This window comes from Salvelinus fontinalis, chromosome 2, assembly GCF_029448725.1.
Source record: "Salvelinus fontinalis isolate EN_2023a chromosome 2, ASM2944872v1, whole genome shotgun sequence".
Lineage (NCBI taxonomy): Eukaryota > Metazoa > Chordata > Actinopteri > Salmoniformes > Salmonidae > Salvelinus > Salvelinus fontinalis.
The window spans coordinates 33,284,957-33,298,199 of NC_074666.1; the positions used below are offsets into that span (position 1 = coordinate 33,284,957).

Genomic DNA, 13,243 nt, shown 5'->3' on the forward strand with positions numbered 1-13,243 from the left:
AACCACACCTACGTGTGTCAGGGAATCACAGCAAGACCGTTCAGTTCCTGCTCATCAAGTCCCCCCAGATCTTCGTGGTTTTGGGATTCTCCTGGCTCCAGTGACACAATCCACTCATCAACTGGTCTACGGGTGCCATCATGGGCTTGAATTCGTTCTGCCAAGTTCATTGTCTGAAGTCGGCATAACCTGCCCCGGGATGTCTTCCTGGGTCCTTGAAGGTGGTTCCGGATCTCTCCACTATTCCCGCTGAGTACCAGGATCTCCGGGAGGTGTTCAGTAAGTCCAGGGCAACTTCCCTTCCGCCGCACCGCCCCTATGACGGGATTGACCCTTTCCCTAGCACCACGCTTCGCCGGGGGAGTCTGTACTCGCCATCGAGACCGGAAACCAAGGCTATGGAGGACTACATTGGGGACTCCCTAGCTACTGGATTTATCTGTCCTTCTTCCTCTCCCACTGGCACAGGGTTCTTCTTCATGGAGAAGATGGACAAGACCCTGTGCCCGTGCATTGACTACCAGGGACTCAATGACATCACTGTAAAGAACAGTCATCCACTCCACTCATTTCCGCGGTCTTCGAGCTGCCCCAGGGGGCCACTGTGTTCTCCAAGCTGGATCTAAGTAATGCCTACCACCTGTTGCGGATACGAGAGGGGGACAAGTGGAAAACCGCCTTCACCACGGCCAGCGGCCACTATGAATATCTGGTCATGCTCTTTGGCCTCACCTACGCCCCTGCCGTGTTCCAGGCTCCAGTGAATGACGTTCTCCGCGATATGCTGAACAGTTTTGTCTTTGTCTAAATTGATGACATCCTCATCTTCTTCCGCTGCCCACAAGAACACGTGCTCCATGTCCAGCAGGTTCTCCAGCGCCTTCTGGAGGACCAGTTGTTCGTTAAGGCGGAAATGTGTGAGTTCCATCGCTCCACCGTGCCCTTTCTGAGCTACATCATCTCTGCTGGGAGCATCAAGATGGATCCCGAGAAGGTGAAAGCGGTGGTGGATTGACCTCAGCCTGCATCCAGGGTGCAGCTGCAACGCTTCCTGGGGTTCGCCAACTTTTATCACCGCTTTATCCTGGGTTACCTCACCCTGGTCTCCCCCCTGTCTGCCCTCACCTCTACCAAGGTTTTGTTCATGTGGTCCAAGGCCGCTGACCGGGCGTTCCGGGACTTTAAACACCGCTTCACCACGGCTCCCATCCTGGTTAATCCGGACCATTCCGGTCAGTTTGTGGTGTAGGACGATGCTTCGGATGTCAAAGTGGAGTTTGTTCTGTCCCAACATTCTGCCCTTCTTTGGGATAGGGGGCGGTATTTTGACGTCCGGATGAAAAGCGTGCCCAAAGTAAACTGCCTGCTACTCAGGCCCAGAAGCTAGGATATGCAAATAATTGGTAGATTTGGATAGAAAGCACTCTAAAGTTTCGAAAACTGTTAAAATAATGTCTGTGAGTATAACAAAACTGAAATGGTAGGCGAAACCCAGAGGACAAACCATCCCCAATTGTTTTTTTTCATCCTACCACTGATTTCAATGGTTGGCACTTTTATAATAGGGCAAAATCGTGCCCGATTGCAGTTCCTAGGGCTTCCACTAGATGTCAACAGTATTTAGAAAGAGTTTCAGGCTGTTTTTTGGAAAAATGAGGGAGAAGAAGTAGTTTTTCTAAGGGATCCCATTTTGGCTCTAGTGTTTCCATGCGCATGGCCGAGATAGCGCATTCTTTTTGTTTATCTCCGGTAAAGACAATAACGATTCTCTGTCTTAAATTGTATTGTTTATTTGTGTATTAGGGTACCTAAGGATTGATTATAAACGTTGATTGACTTGTTTGAATAAGTTTATTGGAAACGTTTGGGATTCATTTTGTATGCATTTTGACCGATGGAAACCGAGTGGATTATTGACTGAAGCGCGCCAGCTAAACTGAGTTTTTATGGATATAAAGAAGAAATCTATCGAACAAAAGGACAATTTGTAATGTAACTGAGACCTTTTGGAGTGCCAACAGAAGACGATCTTCAAAGGTAAGGCAAATATTATATCGCTATTTCTGTCTTTCGTGTCGCAACTCCCTGGTTGAAAATGATTTGTTATGCATTTGTGTGCTGGACGCTGTCCTCAGATAATCTCATGGTTTGCTTTCGCCGTAAAGCCTTTTTGAAATCTGACACGTTGGCTGGATTAACAAGTTAAGCTTTATTTTGATGTATTGCCCTTGTGATTTCATGAAAGTTTAATATTTATAGTAATTTATTTGAATTTGGCGCGCTGCCATTTCACCGGATGTTGACCAGGTGGGACGCTACCGTCCCACCTATCACAAAGAAAGAAGTTTTAAGCTACATCCCTGCGCCTTCTTCTCCCACCGCCTCACCTCCTCGGAGAGGAATTACGATGTGGGGAATCGGGAGCTTCTTGCGGTGAAGATGGCATTGGAGGAATGGAGGCACTGGCTCGAAGGGGCGGAACACCCGTTCATTGTGTGGACCGACTACAAAAACCTGGAGTATCTCCGCACCACCAAGAGCCTCAACTCCAGGCAGGCGAGATGGGCCCTGCTGTTTATCCGGTTCAACTTTTCCCTCTCCTACCGGCCGGGGTCCAAGAACGTCAAGCCGGATGCCATGTCTCACCGCTATAACCCCTCAGCTACCACCCGGAGCCCGAGACCATCCTTTCCACCTTGTGCCTGGCGACGGCACTCAGCTGGGGTATCGGGAAACAGGTTCAGGAGGCACAGCGGTCCCAGCCAAACCCTAGGGGGTTCCAGATAACAGGATGTTTGTACCTGACGCTGTCCACTCCACGGTCCTGGAGTGGGCCCATTCCTCCAGGCTCGCCTGCCACCCGGGCTACCGGCAGACCCTGGCCTACATGCGACAGCTTTTGGTGGCCTACCATGGTTCTGGACGTTGCCGGCTTTGTCGCCGCCTGCACGGTCTGTGCACGGAACAAGACCCCTCGACAAACTCCGGCTGGCCTCCTCCAACCTCTGCCCATTTCTTATCGCCCCAGGTCTCAAATCTCCCTGGACTCCATCACGGGTCTCCCCCCGTCTGATGGCAACACCGCCATCCTGACTGCGGTGGATCGCTTTTCCAAGGCCGCCCACTTCATTCGTCCCGGTTCTGGAAGGTGTTCTGCACCCTCATTGGGTCGTCGACCCGCCTGTCCTCTGGGTTCCACCCCCAGTCTAACGGCCAGTCGGAGTGAGCCAACCATGACCTCGAGACCACCCTGCGCTGCCAGGTCTCCGCCAACCCCACCACCTGGAGCCAGCAGCTGGTGTGGGTGGAGTACGCCCGCAACACCCTTCCCTGCTCTGCTCCAGGCCTTTCACCATTTGAGTGTTCTCTCGGGTATCAGCCCCCACTCTTCCCTGAGCAGGAAGAGGAGGTCGGCATACCTTCTGGCCAGATGTTTGTATACCGCTGTCGTCATACCTGGAAGAGAACACTCCTCAAGAAGGTATGGCTATCCACCCGGGATCTGCCCTTCCGGGTGGAATCTCGCCATCTCTCCCCCCGGTTTATCGACCCGTTACCCAACTCCAAGATCATTAGCCCCTCTGCTGTTCATCTTCTGTTGCCCCGTACCCTTCGTATTTATCCCACCTTTCATGTCTCCAGAGTCAAACCCATGTCTCACAGCCCTTTGTCTCCCTGAGCCTGTCTGCTGCCCGGTACCGTTGCCCCACCTCTGGTTGTCTGAGCCCTGCCTGCCTTGACCTGTCCATTGTCTGCCCTGTTGGAATATTAAACTATTGTTTATTTCACGTGGTCTGCATCTGGGTTGTACCTTCACACCTGATATACAGTATGGTGCATGGATGGACTTCTCATTCCCCTGATTTGGACCTACCTGATTACAAACATATTCCCCTCCATGTATCAATACTCTAGGCAGACAGTAGTAATATCCAAATGAATGGATGTCGATATTACATTGATTGTTTACATTGTGGCCAACCCTCAGCTGGGACTAGTGTTAAGTCATGACATTCAGGAAGCATTTACCATACTAGCACATAGATGCAGGATTATTTTCCTGCTGTAGCAGACTGGCTCAAATTAAAAGATCCTACATTTGTAGAATTATCCACTCTGTAGGTGGTCCAACATTAACACTACAGTATATTCATTGTGTTTCATGTAAGATGTCATCCCTCACGGTTGCTGACTGTTCTCTTCTGTTTGTCTCCACAGAGAGCGGCACAGTAAGGATTGTGGGAGGTAACATGACAGTGGCCCAGGGCCACCAGGCCATCTTCCGGTGTGAGGCCTCTGGTTGGTTCCCTAAGCCCACAGTGAGCTGGGTGGTGGATGGGGTCGTGGTGGACCAGAACAGCTACAACAGTAGCAGTGAGGCCCTGGACGGTCTGTATAACTCCATCAGCCTCCTGACTGTCCGTGGGGTCAACAGTGTCCAAGTGAAGTGCCTGGCCAGCGTATCTGCCCTGACCACCCCACTGTCCAGCTCCTTCTACCTGGTGGTTGGTAAGAACTCTTCTGACTATTCAAATAGACAGGCATTTGATTTCCATAGGGGGGCACGTTTTGTTTACGGGACAAGGGCATGCACACATTTTAAATGCGTTTTTATAGTAAATACATGTAATATAACTGTAGAAATGTATCAAATCAAATTTTATTGGTCACATACACATGGTTAGCAGATGTTAATGCAAGTGTAGGGAAATGCTTGTGCTTCTAGTTCCGACAGTGCAGTAATATCCAACAAATAATCAAACAATTCTACAACAACTACCTAATACATGCAAATCTAAAGGGATGGAATAAAAATATGTACATATAAATATATGGATGAGCGATGACCGAGCAGCATAGGCAAGATGCAATACGTGGTATAAAATACAGTACAGTTGAAGTCGGAAGTTTACATACACCTTAGCCAAATACATTTAAACTCAGTGTTTCACAATTCCTGACATTTAAACCTAGTAAAAATTCCCTGTCTTAGGTCTGTTGGGATTACCACTTTATTTTAAGAATGTGAAACGTCAGAATAATAGCAGAGAGCATGATTTATTTCAGCTTTTATGTATTTCATCACATTCCCAGTGGGTCAGAAGTTTACTTACACTCAATTAGTATTTGGGAGCATTGCCTTTAAATAGTTTAACTTGGGTCAAACGTTTCGGGTAGCCTTCCACAAGCTTCCCACAATAAGTTGGGTTAATTTTGTCCCATTCCTCATGACAGAGCTGGTGTAACTGAGTCAGGTTTGTAGGCCTCCTTGCTCGCACAAGCTTTTTCAGTTATGCCAACAAATTGTCTATAGGATTGAGGTCAGGGCTTTGTGATGGCCACTCCAATACCTTGACTTTGTTGTCCTTAAGCCATTTTGCCAGCAATTTTGAAAGTATGTTTGGGGTCATTGTCCATTTGGAAGACCCATTTGCGACCAAGCTTTAACTTCCTGACTGATGTCTTGAGATGTTGCTTCAATATATCCACATAATTTTACTTCCTCATGGTTCCATCATCTAAGTGCACCAGTCCTTCCTGCAGCAAAGCACCTCCACAACATGATGCTGCCACCCCCGTGCTTTACGGTTGGGATGATGTTCTTCGGCTTGCAAGCATCCCCTTTTTCCTCCAAAAATAACAATGGTCATTATGGCCAAATAGTTCTATAGTTGGGGACACTGCCCTGTGTAGGGTGCCGTCTTTCGGATGGGACGTTAAACGGGTGTCCTGACTCTCTGAGGTCATTAAAGATCCCATGGCACTTATCGTTTGAGTAGGGGTGTTAACCCCGGTGTCCTGGCTAAATTCCCAATCTGGCCCTCAAACCATCACGGTCACCTAATAATCCCCAGTTTACAATTGGCTCATTCATCCCCCACCTCTCCCCTGTAACTATTCCCCAGGTCGTTGCTGTAAATGAGAACGTGTTCTCAGTCAACTTACCTGGTAAAATAACGGTAAAATAAATAAATAAATAAAAATTTGTCCATAAACAAAGTAGTTTTGTTTCATCAGACCAAAGGACATTTCTCAAAAAAGTACGATCTTTTTCCCCATGTGCAGTTGCAAACCGTAGTCTGGCTTTTTTATGACGGTTTTGGAGCAGTGGCTTCTTCTTTATTAAACAGCCTTACAGGTTATGTCGTTATAGAACTCGTTTTACTGTGGATATAGATACTTTTGTACCTGTTTCCTCCAGCATCTTCACAAGGTCCTTTGCTGTTGTTCTGGGATTGATTTGCACTTTTCGCACCAAAGTGCGTTCATCTCTAGGAGACAGAACGCATCTCCTTCTTGAGCGGTATGACGGCCGCGTAGTCCCATGGTGTTTATGCTTGTGTACTATTGTTTGTACAGATGAACGTGGTACCTTCTGGCATTTGGAAATTGCTCCCAAGGATGAACCAGACTTGTGGTGGTCTACATTTTGTTTTCTGAGGTCTTGGCTGATTCCTTTTGATTTTCCCATGATGTCAAGCAAAGAGGCACTGAGTTTGAAGGTAGGCCTTGAAATACATCCACAGGTACATCTCCAATTGACTCAAATGATGTCAATTAGCCTATCAGAAGCTTCTAAAGCCATGACATAATTTTCTGGAATTTCCCAAGCTGTTTAAAGGCACAGTCAACTAAGTGTATGTAAACTTCTGACCCACTGGAATTGTGATACAGTGAATTATAAGTGAAATAATCTGTCTGTAAACAATTGTTGGAAAAATTACTTGTGTCATACACAAAGTAGATGTCCTAACCGACTTGCCAAAACTATAGTTTGTTAACAAGAAATTTGTGGAGTGGTTGAAAAACGAGTTTTAATGACTCCAACCTAAATGTATGAAAACTTCTGACTTCAACTGTATATACATATGAGATGAGTAATGTAAACATTATTAATGTGGCATTATTTAAAGTGAATAGTAATCAATTTATTAAAGTGGCCAAGGATTCGAGTCTGTATGTAGGCAGCAGCCTCTCTGTGTTAGTGATGGCTGTTTAACAGTCTGATGGCCTTGAGATATAAGCTGTTTTTCAGTCTCTCGGTCCCAGCTTTGATGCACCTGTACTGACCTCGATTTCTGGATGGTTGCGGGGTGAACAGGCAGTGGCTCGGGTGGTTGTTGTCCTTGATGATCTTACATTTTAATGTGCATGAACACAACCAGTCTGATGTTTTTATCTGATTGTCAAACAAATCACTTCAAAAGTAGGTTACCTTCGCATGTTTGTCCAAAATAATTCCAGCATCCAAACAGTACACTGTGCACTCGCCAACTTTCCTTCAATTCGCAAGTGGCTAATACTATCTCACCAGAGAAGGCACCCGAGCGTGCGAAACAGTGTTTTTCTGTCTTACTGTATGTAGCCCATGTATCTGATGCTGTCTGGCCAAAAATAGTATGATATGCAATATTCTTTTTGGCCAGGCAGCATCAGATACGTTGGCTACACATACTGAGACAGAGGGGCGCTGTTTTGCTCGCTCGGATTCTTTCTCCGGTGAGGTACGTGCGAAGGTAACCTATCTGAGATTGATCAGTTTTTCTGTTTGCTTCTCGATCAAATAAATGATCAATGTTGAAATGTTTTATTTGGGAAGGAGGTAAGGTAGGGGGGGCCATTCCCCCTACGGCCAGCCCATAGTGCCGGCCCTGTCTGGTCACTTCCAGTAGCCTGGACAGTACCTTCAACATGGATAGGATTTAGTGAGGTCTGCTTACACTGTCAGAAATGGGAACCCTTGCGAAGTCAGGAAAGGATTTTATGGGTTCCTGGCCAAGTTGAGGTGCTGCCAAAAATCACAATTAAAAGCTGATGATCCTGGCTGGCCTTACAATTTGTAGAGCAATAAAAAATATGAGAAAATCCTCTGAGAAAGGATAAGAGCTACCTCCCTTAACATATGCCTTTGTACTGTTCTGTGGGACCGTGATTATTTTTCCATAATTACTTATTACATTAAATAAGTGAATGAATTCTTTGTTTATGCAGGTAGATACTTACATGATAAAAGTTGTGTATTTTTTCCAAGAGCACAGAGGCTCCATATTATATGTATATGAAAAACTCCCATACATTGCCATTTATAATTTTCTGTAGTTCCGTCACACATTTGATTACTTTAGTACTGTAACAACTAGTGGCAGGTTGGACTTACAATAGAACCTACTGTCTCAATAGCCAACTGAGTTTAAGGCTAAGATGTCAGTCTACATTGTGATATTTACTAACCATACATACTAACTCACTAACTCTTACTTATCTCGAGACCACTGTTTCACCAGAGCCCCATGACTGGACTGTGCTCATCGCTGTCGTTTGTTCCATCGGTGGCTTCGCTCTGCTGGTGCTGCTCATCCTTGGAATCGTCTTCTGCTGCAAACGCAGAAAAGAAGCAAGTAAGAAGCCTTTCTTTAGCTTGTATCAAGGTCAAACCCCCATGTAGTCCAAGGAGCAGGAGTCATGCCCAAATCGAGCCTCTTGCTCTGTTTCACTGAAGAAAGTAGAAAGTAGAAAGTAGAAAACAAGTAGACTGAGTCAGGACAGGTCTCACTGAGGTCCTCTATTAGGACAATGACAGGGTGAGATATATGCAGAGGCCTTCATCTAAATACAGGACACACCAGTCAGAAAATATAGTGACTTTAGGACTGTTTGGCTCCCGCTGCTTGCCTCTCGTCTGTCCGATGCATACAAGATAGCTCAACAAGCAACAGAGGAGATGCCAACAAAGAGATTGACTTGCAGTAAACTTTCTAATGAGTATAAAGGTTAATGTATGATCATTTGTGGATGTAGATTACTCACTGTCTGAAAGGGTACACATGAGGTCTAATATCAAAACTCTGACTATAGGTCTATAACACCTACCAGTAGGCGACAAATGTTGGAGAATTAATTCGGTCACACTTTATTTAGATAGTCCGGATCTTCCATCTGTAGATGCTCTACTGATGGTCATACTATCAACAAACTATCTGTTGATAAGCAAGTGCTTGCTAAGGTTAGGGTTAGGTTTAGAATAAGGGTTAGGGTAAGGTTAAGGTTAGGGTTAGAGCTAGTGTTAGGGTTAGTAGATAGTTAGTTGAAATGTTACTGATAGTCCGTAGATAGCATCTACAGATGGACTATCCAAATAAAGTTTGACCTACTAGATTCATCATGGCATAATTACCATCAACTAAAGCAACACATGTCTATACCTGATTCATTATTATTTTCTCTCGGGGGTTCATTTCAGAATCCAGCTACCAGAAGGAAATGGGGTAAGAGAGTTCTGCTACCATTTTGTCCCCAATTACCAGATCAGTTACCTTGATCATTATGTGAGGTTTATAGTGTGATTGTTGCTGTGAAGTGTTTGATGTTTCCCAGGAGAACAGGGTCCCAGATCCAGATGAGTGGTGGTGCAGTGGGACAGAAACAGGGCAAGGAAAACCCTGCATACGTGATAGACGGCCAAACAAGTAGGAGCTATCATTTCTGTCTTTACACACACCCACAAATGCACACACATGCGCCCGCATAGGCACTTATGCCTACACACAGATTATAATGACTTTTCGATTAACAGAACACATTTTTAATGTTAACAAAATTCTTTAATTTTGTCATGGTATGTTTATATAAGCCACTTGCTGTCACATGTTCACAGCCATGCTGTCACATGTGTACACATTCTTCTATCCCTGGAAACACTCCAATGGTAAAATACTGAGATGTATCTTTCTTACAGCAGGTGTCACCCACAGTGAATTCAACGACAGTGGTTACATCCAGACTAACTATACAAAACATTTTGAGGTACGTAATAATACATTGACACATGAGGTGGCCTCTAGATTTAGATGTGGATTTATTAATTTCTTCAGATGCCAATTTATTCTGTATGATTTATTTACAGTGTAATTGATTAGTTTTCATTACAGTAATGAGTCTGGTAAGAAGTACCTCATAAAACTTAACAAATGTAATATTAAAGTCAACTGTAATAAGTCATAACCTAAGAATTTCAGGGGGATTGCATTTTCAGCTGAAGATTATTAGTCATTTTACATTCTAGTCATTTAGCAGACACTCTTATCCAGAGCGATTTACAATAGTGAGTGCATATGTACTTTTTCGTACTGGTCCCGCGTGGGAATTGAACCAACAACCCTAAAAGAGAGAGTGCGAGAGAGCTGTAAAGTGTTACTGTGCTATTTTTTAAACATAAACTCTAAACCACATGTATCATTTGGGACACATTTAGGGAAGTGTATACACTGTAAACTATGTTTTGCTTTTGTTTACCAGATTCCTGATCTTGTCAACGGTAACCAGGCAGCAAATGGCCATGCCAGTGCATACAACATCCTGGGTGGAACTGGTGTCAGGAAACACAGACATGTTACTATTGTGTGAAGGAATTGTACAATCTTACTCATATACAGCAGAATCAAGCTGTAAAATATGTCAAATGTTCTCTAAATGTTTTAATGTTTCCCTTCTCTGCTCTTCATGTTTTTATTTTGGAAACTTCCCCAACTTTTGAAACAAAGTGGTTCCTCTATTTTGGAACTAAGCCTCGAAGGGTTTGCTTGTAGGGCAACCTACCAGGCCAAATAATGTCAAAACACATCTATATCAACTAAGGGCAGGAGCATATGATGCCAACCAAACAAATTCTCCTTGAGTTTTAGGAGAACATCAGAGGGGTAAAGGACACAATCTGCTTTTTAAATTTCTGTATGGGGAGCAGTGTAAACTTGAAAAACCAGGTTGACCAATTGAGGTCGAAAGATCTCTTTTACAAGGGAGACCTGGAGGGGGCCAATGTTTATTAAGTACATGGAAGATAAATAATTGTCACACTGGGCAAGCTATGCATTTCCATATGGTTTTATATAATGGCAAACTGGGTGTAAATTAGTCCATAAGCACGCACCCAAATTCTCTTTGACAGTAAGGTTCGGACATGCAAGGTAAATGTGATGGAAACTCCGACAAACTGATTGATGCACCAAGGCCTGCCTCTCAATACTCCGTCATGAGCACAGGGCTCCATAACTCTGTTAGGTTAAGAGCTTGTCCCCCCACAGCCCCAGCACCGCCACATTTCTATCTACTGTACCAGCTAGCATTGTGGTGGGCCTCATAAATTCAGCATGATTGAACCAGAGGTTTATGACAGTGAGCTGAAGTGCTCAGAGAGAATCCTCCACATTCCCTTCAGCCCATAAGAAGGTGTCTGAGTCTGTTGGAACTCTCACTGCTCCAGCCATTCAGGTTTAGGCCTATATCAATGTTCAAATGTATTCTCTTCTGGAATGTTACCCCATAGGTCTATTTTGTTAATGGCGTGTATGCAATGTGATTCGGTAGACATATTGAGAAGCGCAATTACCCGAGACTAGGGTGGCAAAATTATGGTAACTTTCCAGAAATGTCCAGGTTTTCTAGAAATCCAGGAAGGCGGATTCCATTTCCTGCTTATTCCCTCTTAATTTCAGCAATCATCCGGAAAACCAGGGAATGTATTTCAACCCTACCCGAAACAAAGTTTTGTCATACTCCAAAAACATGATGGTGTAGCAATTTCCTATAAGAGTCTTCCATCATTATCATAGTGTAATAACTACATAATCATGGGCCTTTTTGTTCAAACAAAACTTAATCATAATAAATCAATTCTATATTTATAATAAAAATGACAACAATTCCATATGAGTGACCTCCATTCCATTTAACAATTGTTTATTGTAATATGCAACATCTTGTAATTGTGAGGAAGGGATTTACCAGATGAAGTATGTCAAATTGTTTTGACCAGGTCAAGTCTAGTGATGTATGATGTAATCAATAAACACTTTCTAATTTTCCTACAAAGGACATTACCGTGACTAATATGACATTTCAGAGTGCAACATAAGCATGGTAAATAATAATGACCATTTCAGAGGTAAAGTTTCCAAAATCCATGGGGTGTAAAAGCCATGGAGAGTCAATCGGTCAGCCTGCATCAGTGGATCTCAGTGCTTTCTAATCTGAAATGACATCATCTGCATCATGGTGATGCATAACAATGCTGCTTGGACTAATGAATCAATTAAAGAGGATGGTTGACAGAAATACACTCAACCACACATACAAGGACGTTCTACCTCAAACCTACAATACCAGTCAAAAGTTTGGACACACCTACTCATTCAAGGGTTTCTCTTTATTTTTACTATTTTCTACATTGTAGAATAACAGTGAAGAGATAAAAAAAACGATGAAATTACACATATGGAATCATGTAATAACCCAAAAAGTGTTCAACAAATCAAAAAGGGTTGGCGCCCCCCCTTGGGTTGTGCCGTGGCGGAGATCTTGTGGGCTATACTCGGCCTTGTCTCAGGATGGTAAGTTGGTGGTTGGAGATATCCCTCTAGTGGTGTGGGGGCTGTGCTTTGGCAAAGTGGGTAGGGTTATATCCTGCCTGTTTGGCCCTGTCCGAGGGTGGGGGTATCATCGGATGGGGCCACAGTGTCTCCTGACCCCTCCTGTCTCAGCCTCCAGTATTTATGCTGCAGTAGTTTATGTGTCGGGTTGCTAGGGTCAGTCTGTTATATCTGGAGTATTTCTCCTGTCTTATCCGGTGTCCTGTGTGAATTTAAGTATGCTCCCTCTAATTCTCTCTTTCTCTCTCGGAGGACTTGAGCCCTAGGACCATGCTTCAGGACTACCTGGCATGATGACCCCTTGCTGTCCCCAGTTCACCTGGCCGTGCTGCTGCTCCAGTTTCAACTGTTCTGCCTGCGGCTATGGAACGCTGACCTGCTCACCGGACATGCTACCTGTCCCAGACCTGCTGTTTTCAACTCTCTAGAGACAGCAGGAGGTGTAGAGATACTCTTAATGATCGGCTATGAAAAGCCAACTGACATTTACTCCTGAGGTGCTGACTTGTTGCACCCTCGACAACTACTGTGATTATTATTATTATTATTATTATTATTATTATTATTATTATATATTTCTGAACATTTGAACATCTTGGCCATGTTCTGTTATAATCTCCACCTGGCACAGCCAGAAAAGGTGTAACGATTGTCGTAATATTCCTCCTCCTCCTCGGACGAGGAGAGGAGAGAGGGATCGGAAGACCAAAATGCAGCGGGTTGTGAATACATAATGATTTATTAAAAAAACAAACGACGAAACACGAAAACAAACACTTAGAAGGATTACAAACTAACAAAACGAACTAAACAGACCT

The 13,243-nt window shown here is 44.2% G+C and overlaps 1 protein-coding gene across 2 annotated transcripts in view; it reads left to right on the plus strand.

Moving 5' to 3' along the window:
* Window positions 1-11,817, plus strand: part of igsf5a (immunoglobulin superfamily, member 5a) — a 30,767-nt gene extending 18,950 nt beyond the window's left edge. The window contains exons 4-9 of one of the 2 annotated variants that reach the window (XM_055872480.1): window positions 4,219-4,509; window positions 8,286-8,399; window positions 9,242-9,266; window positions 9,376-9,467; window positions 9,737-9,804; window positions 10,297-11,817. In XM_055872480.1, the coding sequence (XP_055728455.1) occupies window positions 4,219-4,509; window positions 8,286-8,399; window positions 9,242-9,266; window positions 9,376-9,467; window positions 9,737-9,804; window positions 10,297-10,404 (698 nt within the window). In that variant the 3' untranslated portion in view covers window positions 10,405-11,817. The remainder of the gene's footprint in view (window positions 1-4,218; window positions 4,510-8,285; window positions 8,400-9,241; window positions 9,267-9,375; window positions 9,468-9,736; window positions 9,805-10,296) is intronic. The other variant, XM_055872490.1, reaches the window with a different exon arrangement.
* The last annotated feature ends 1,426 nt before the right edge of the window (window positions 11,818-13,243 follow it).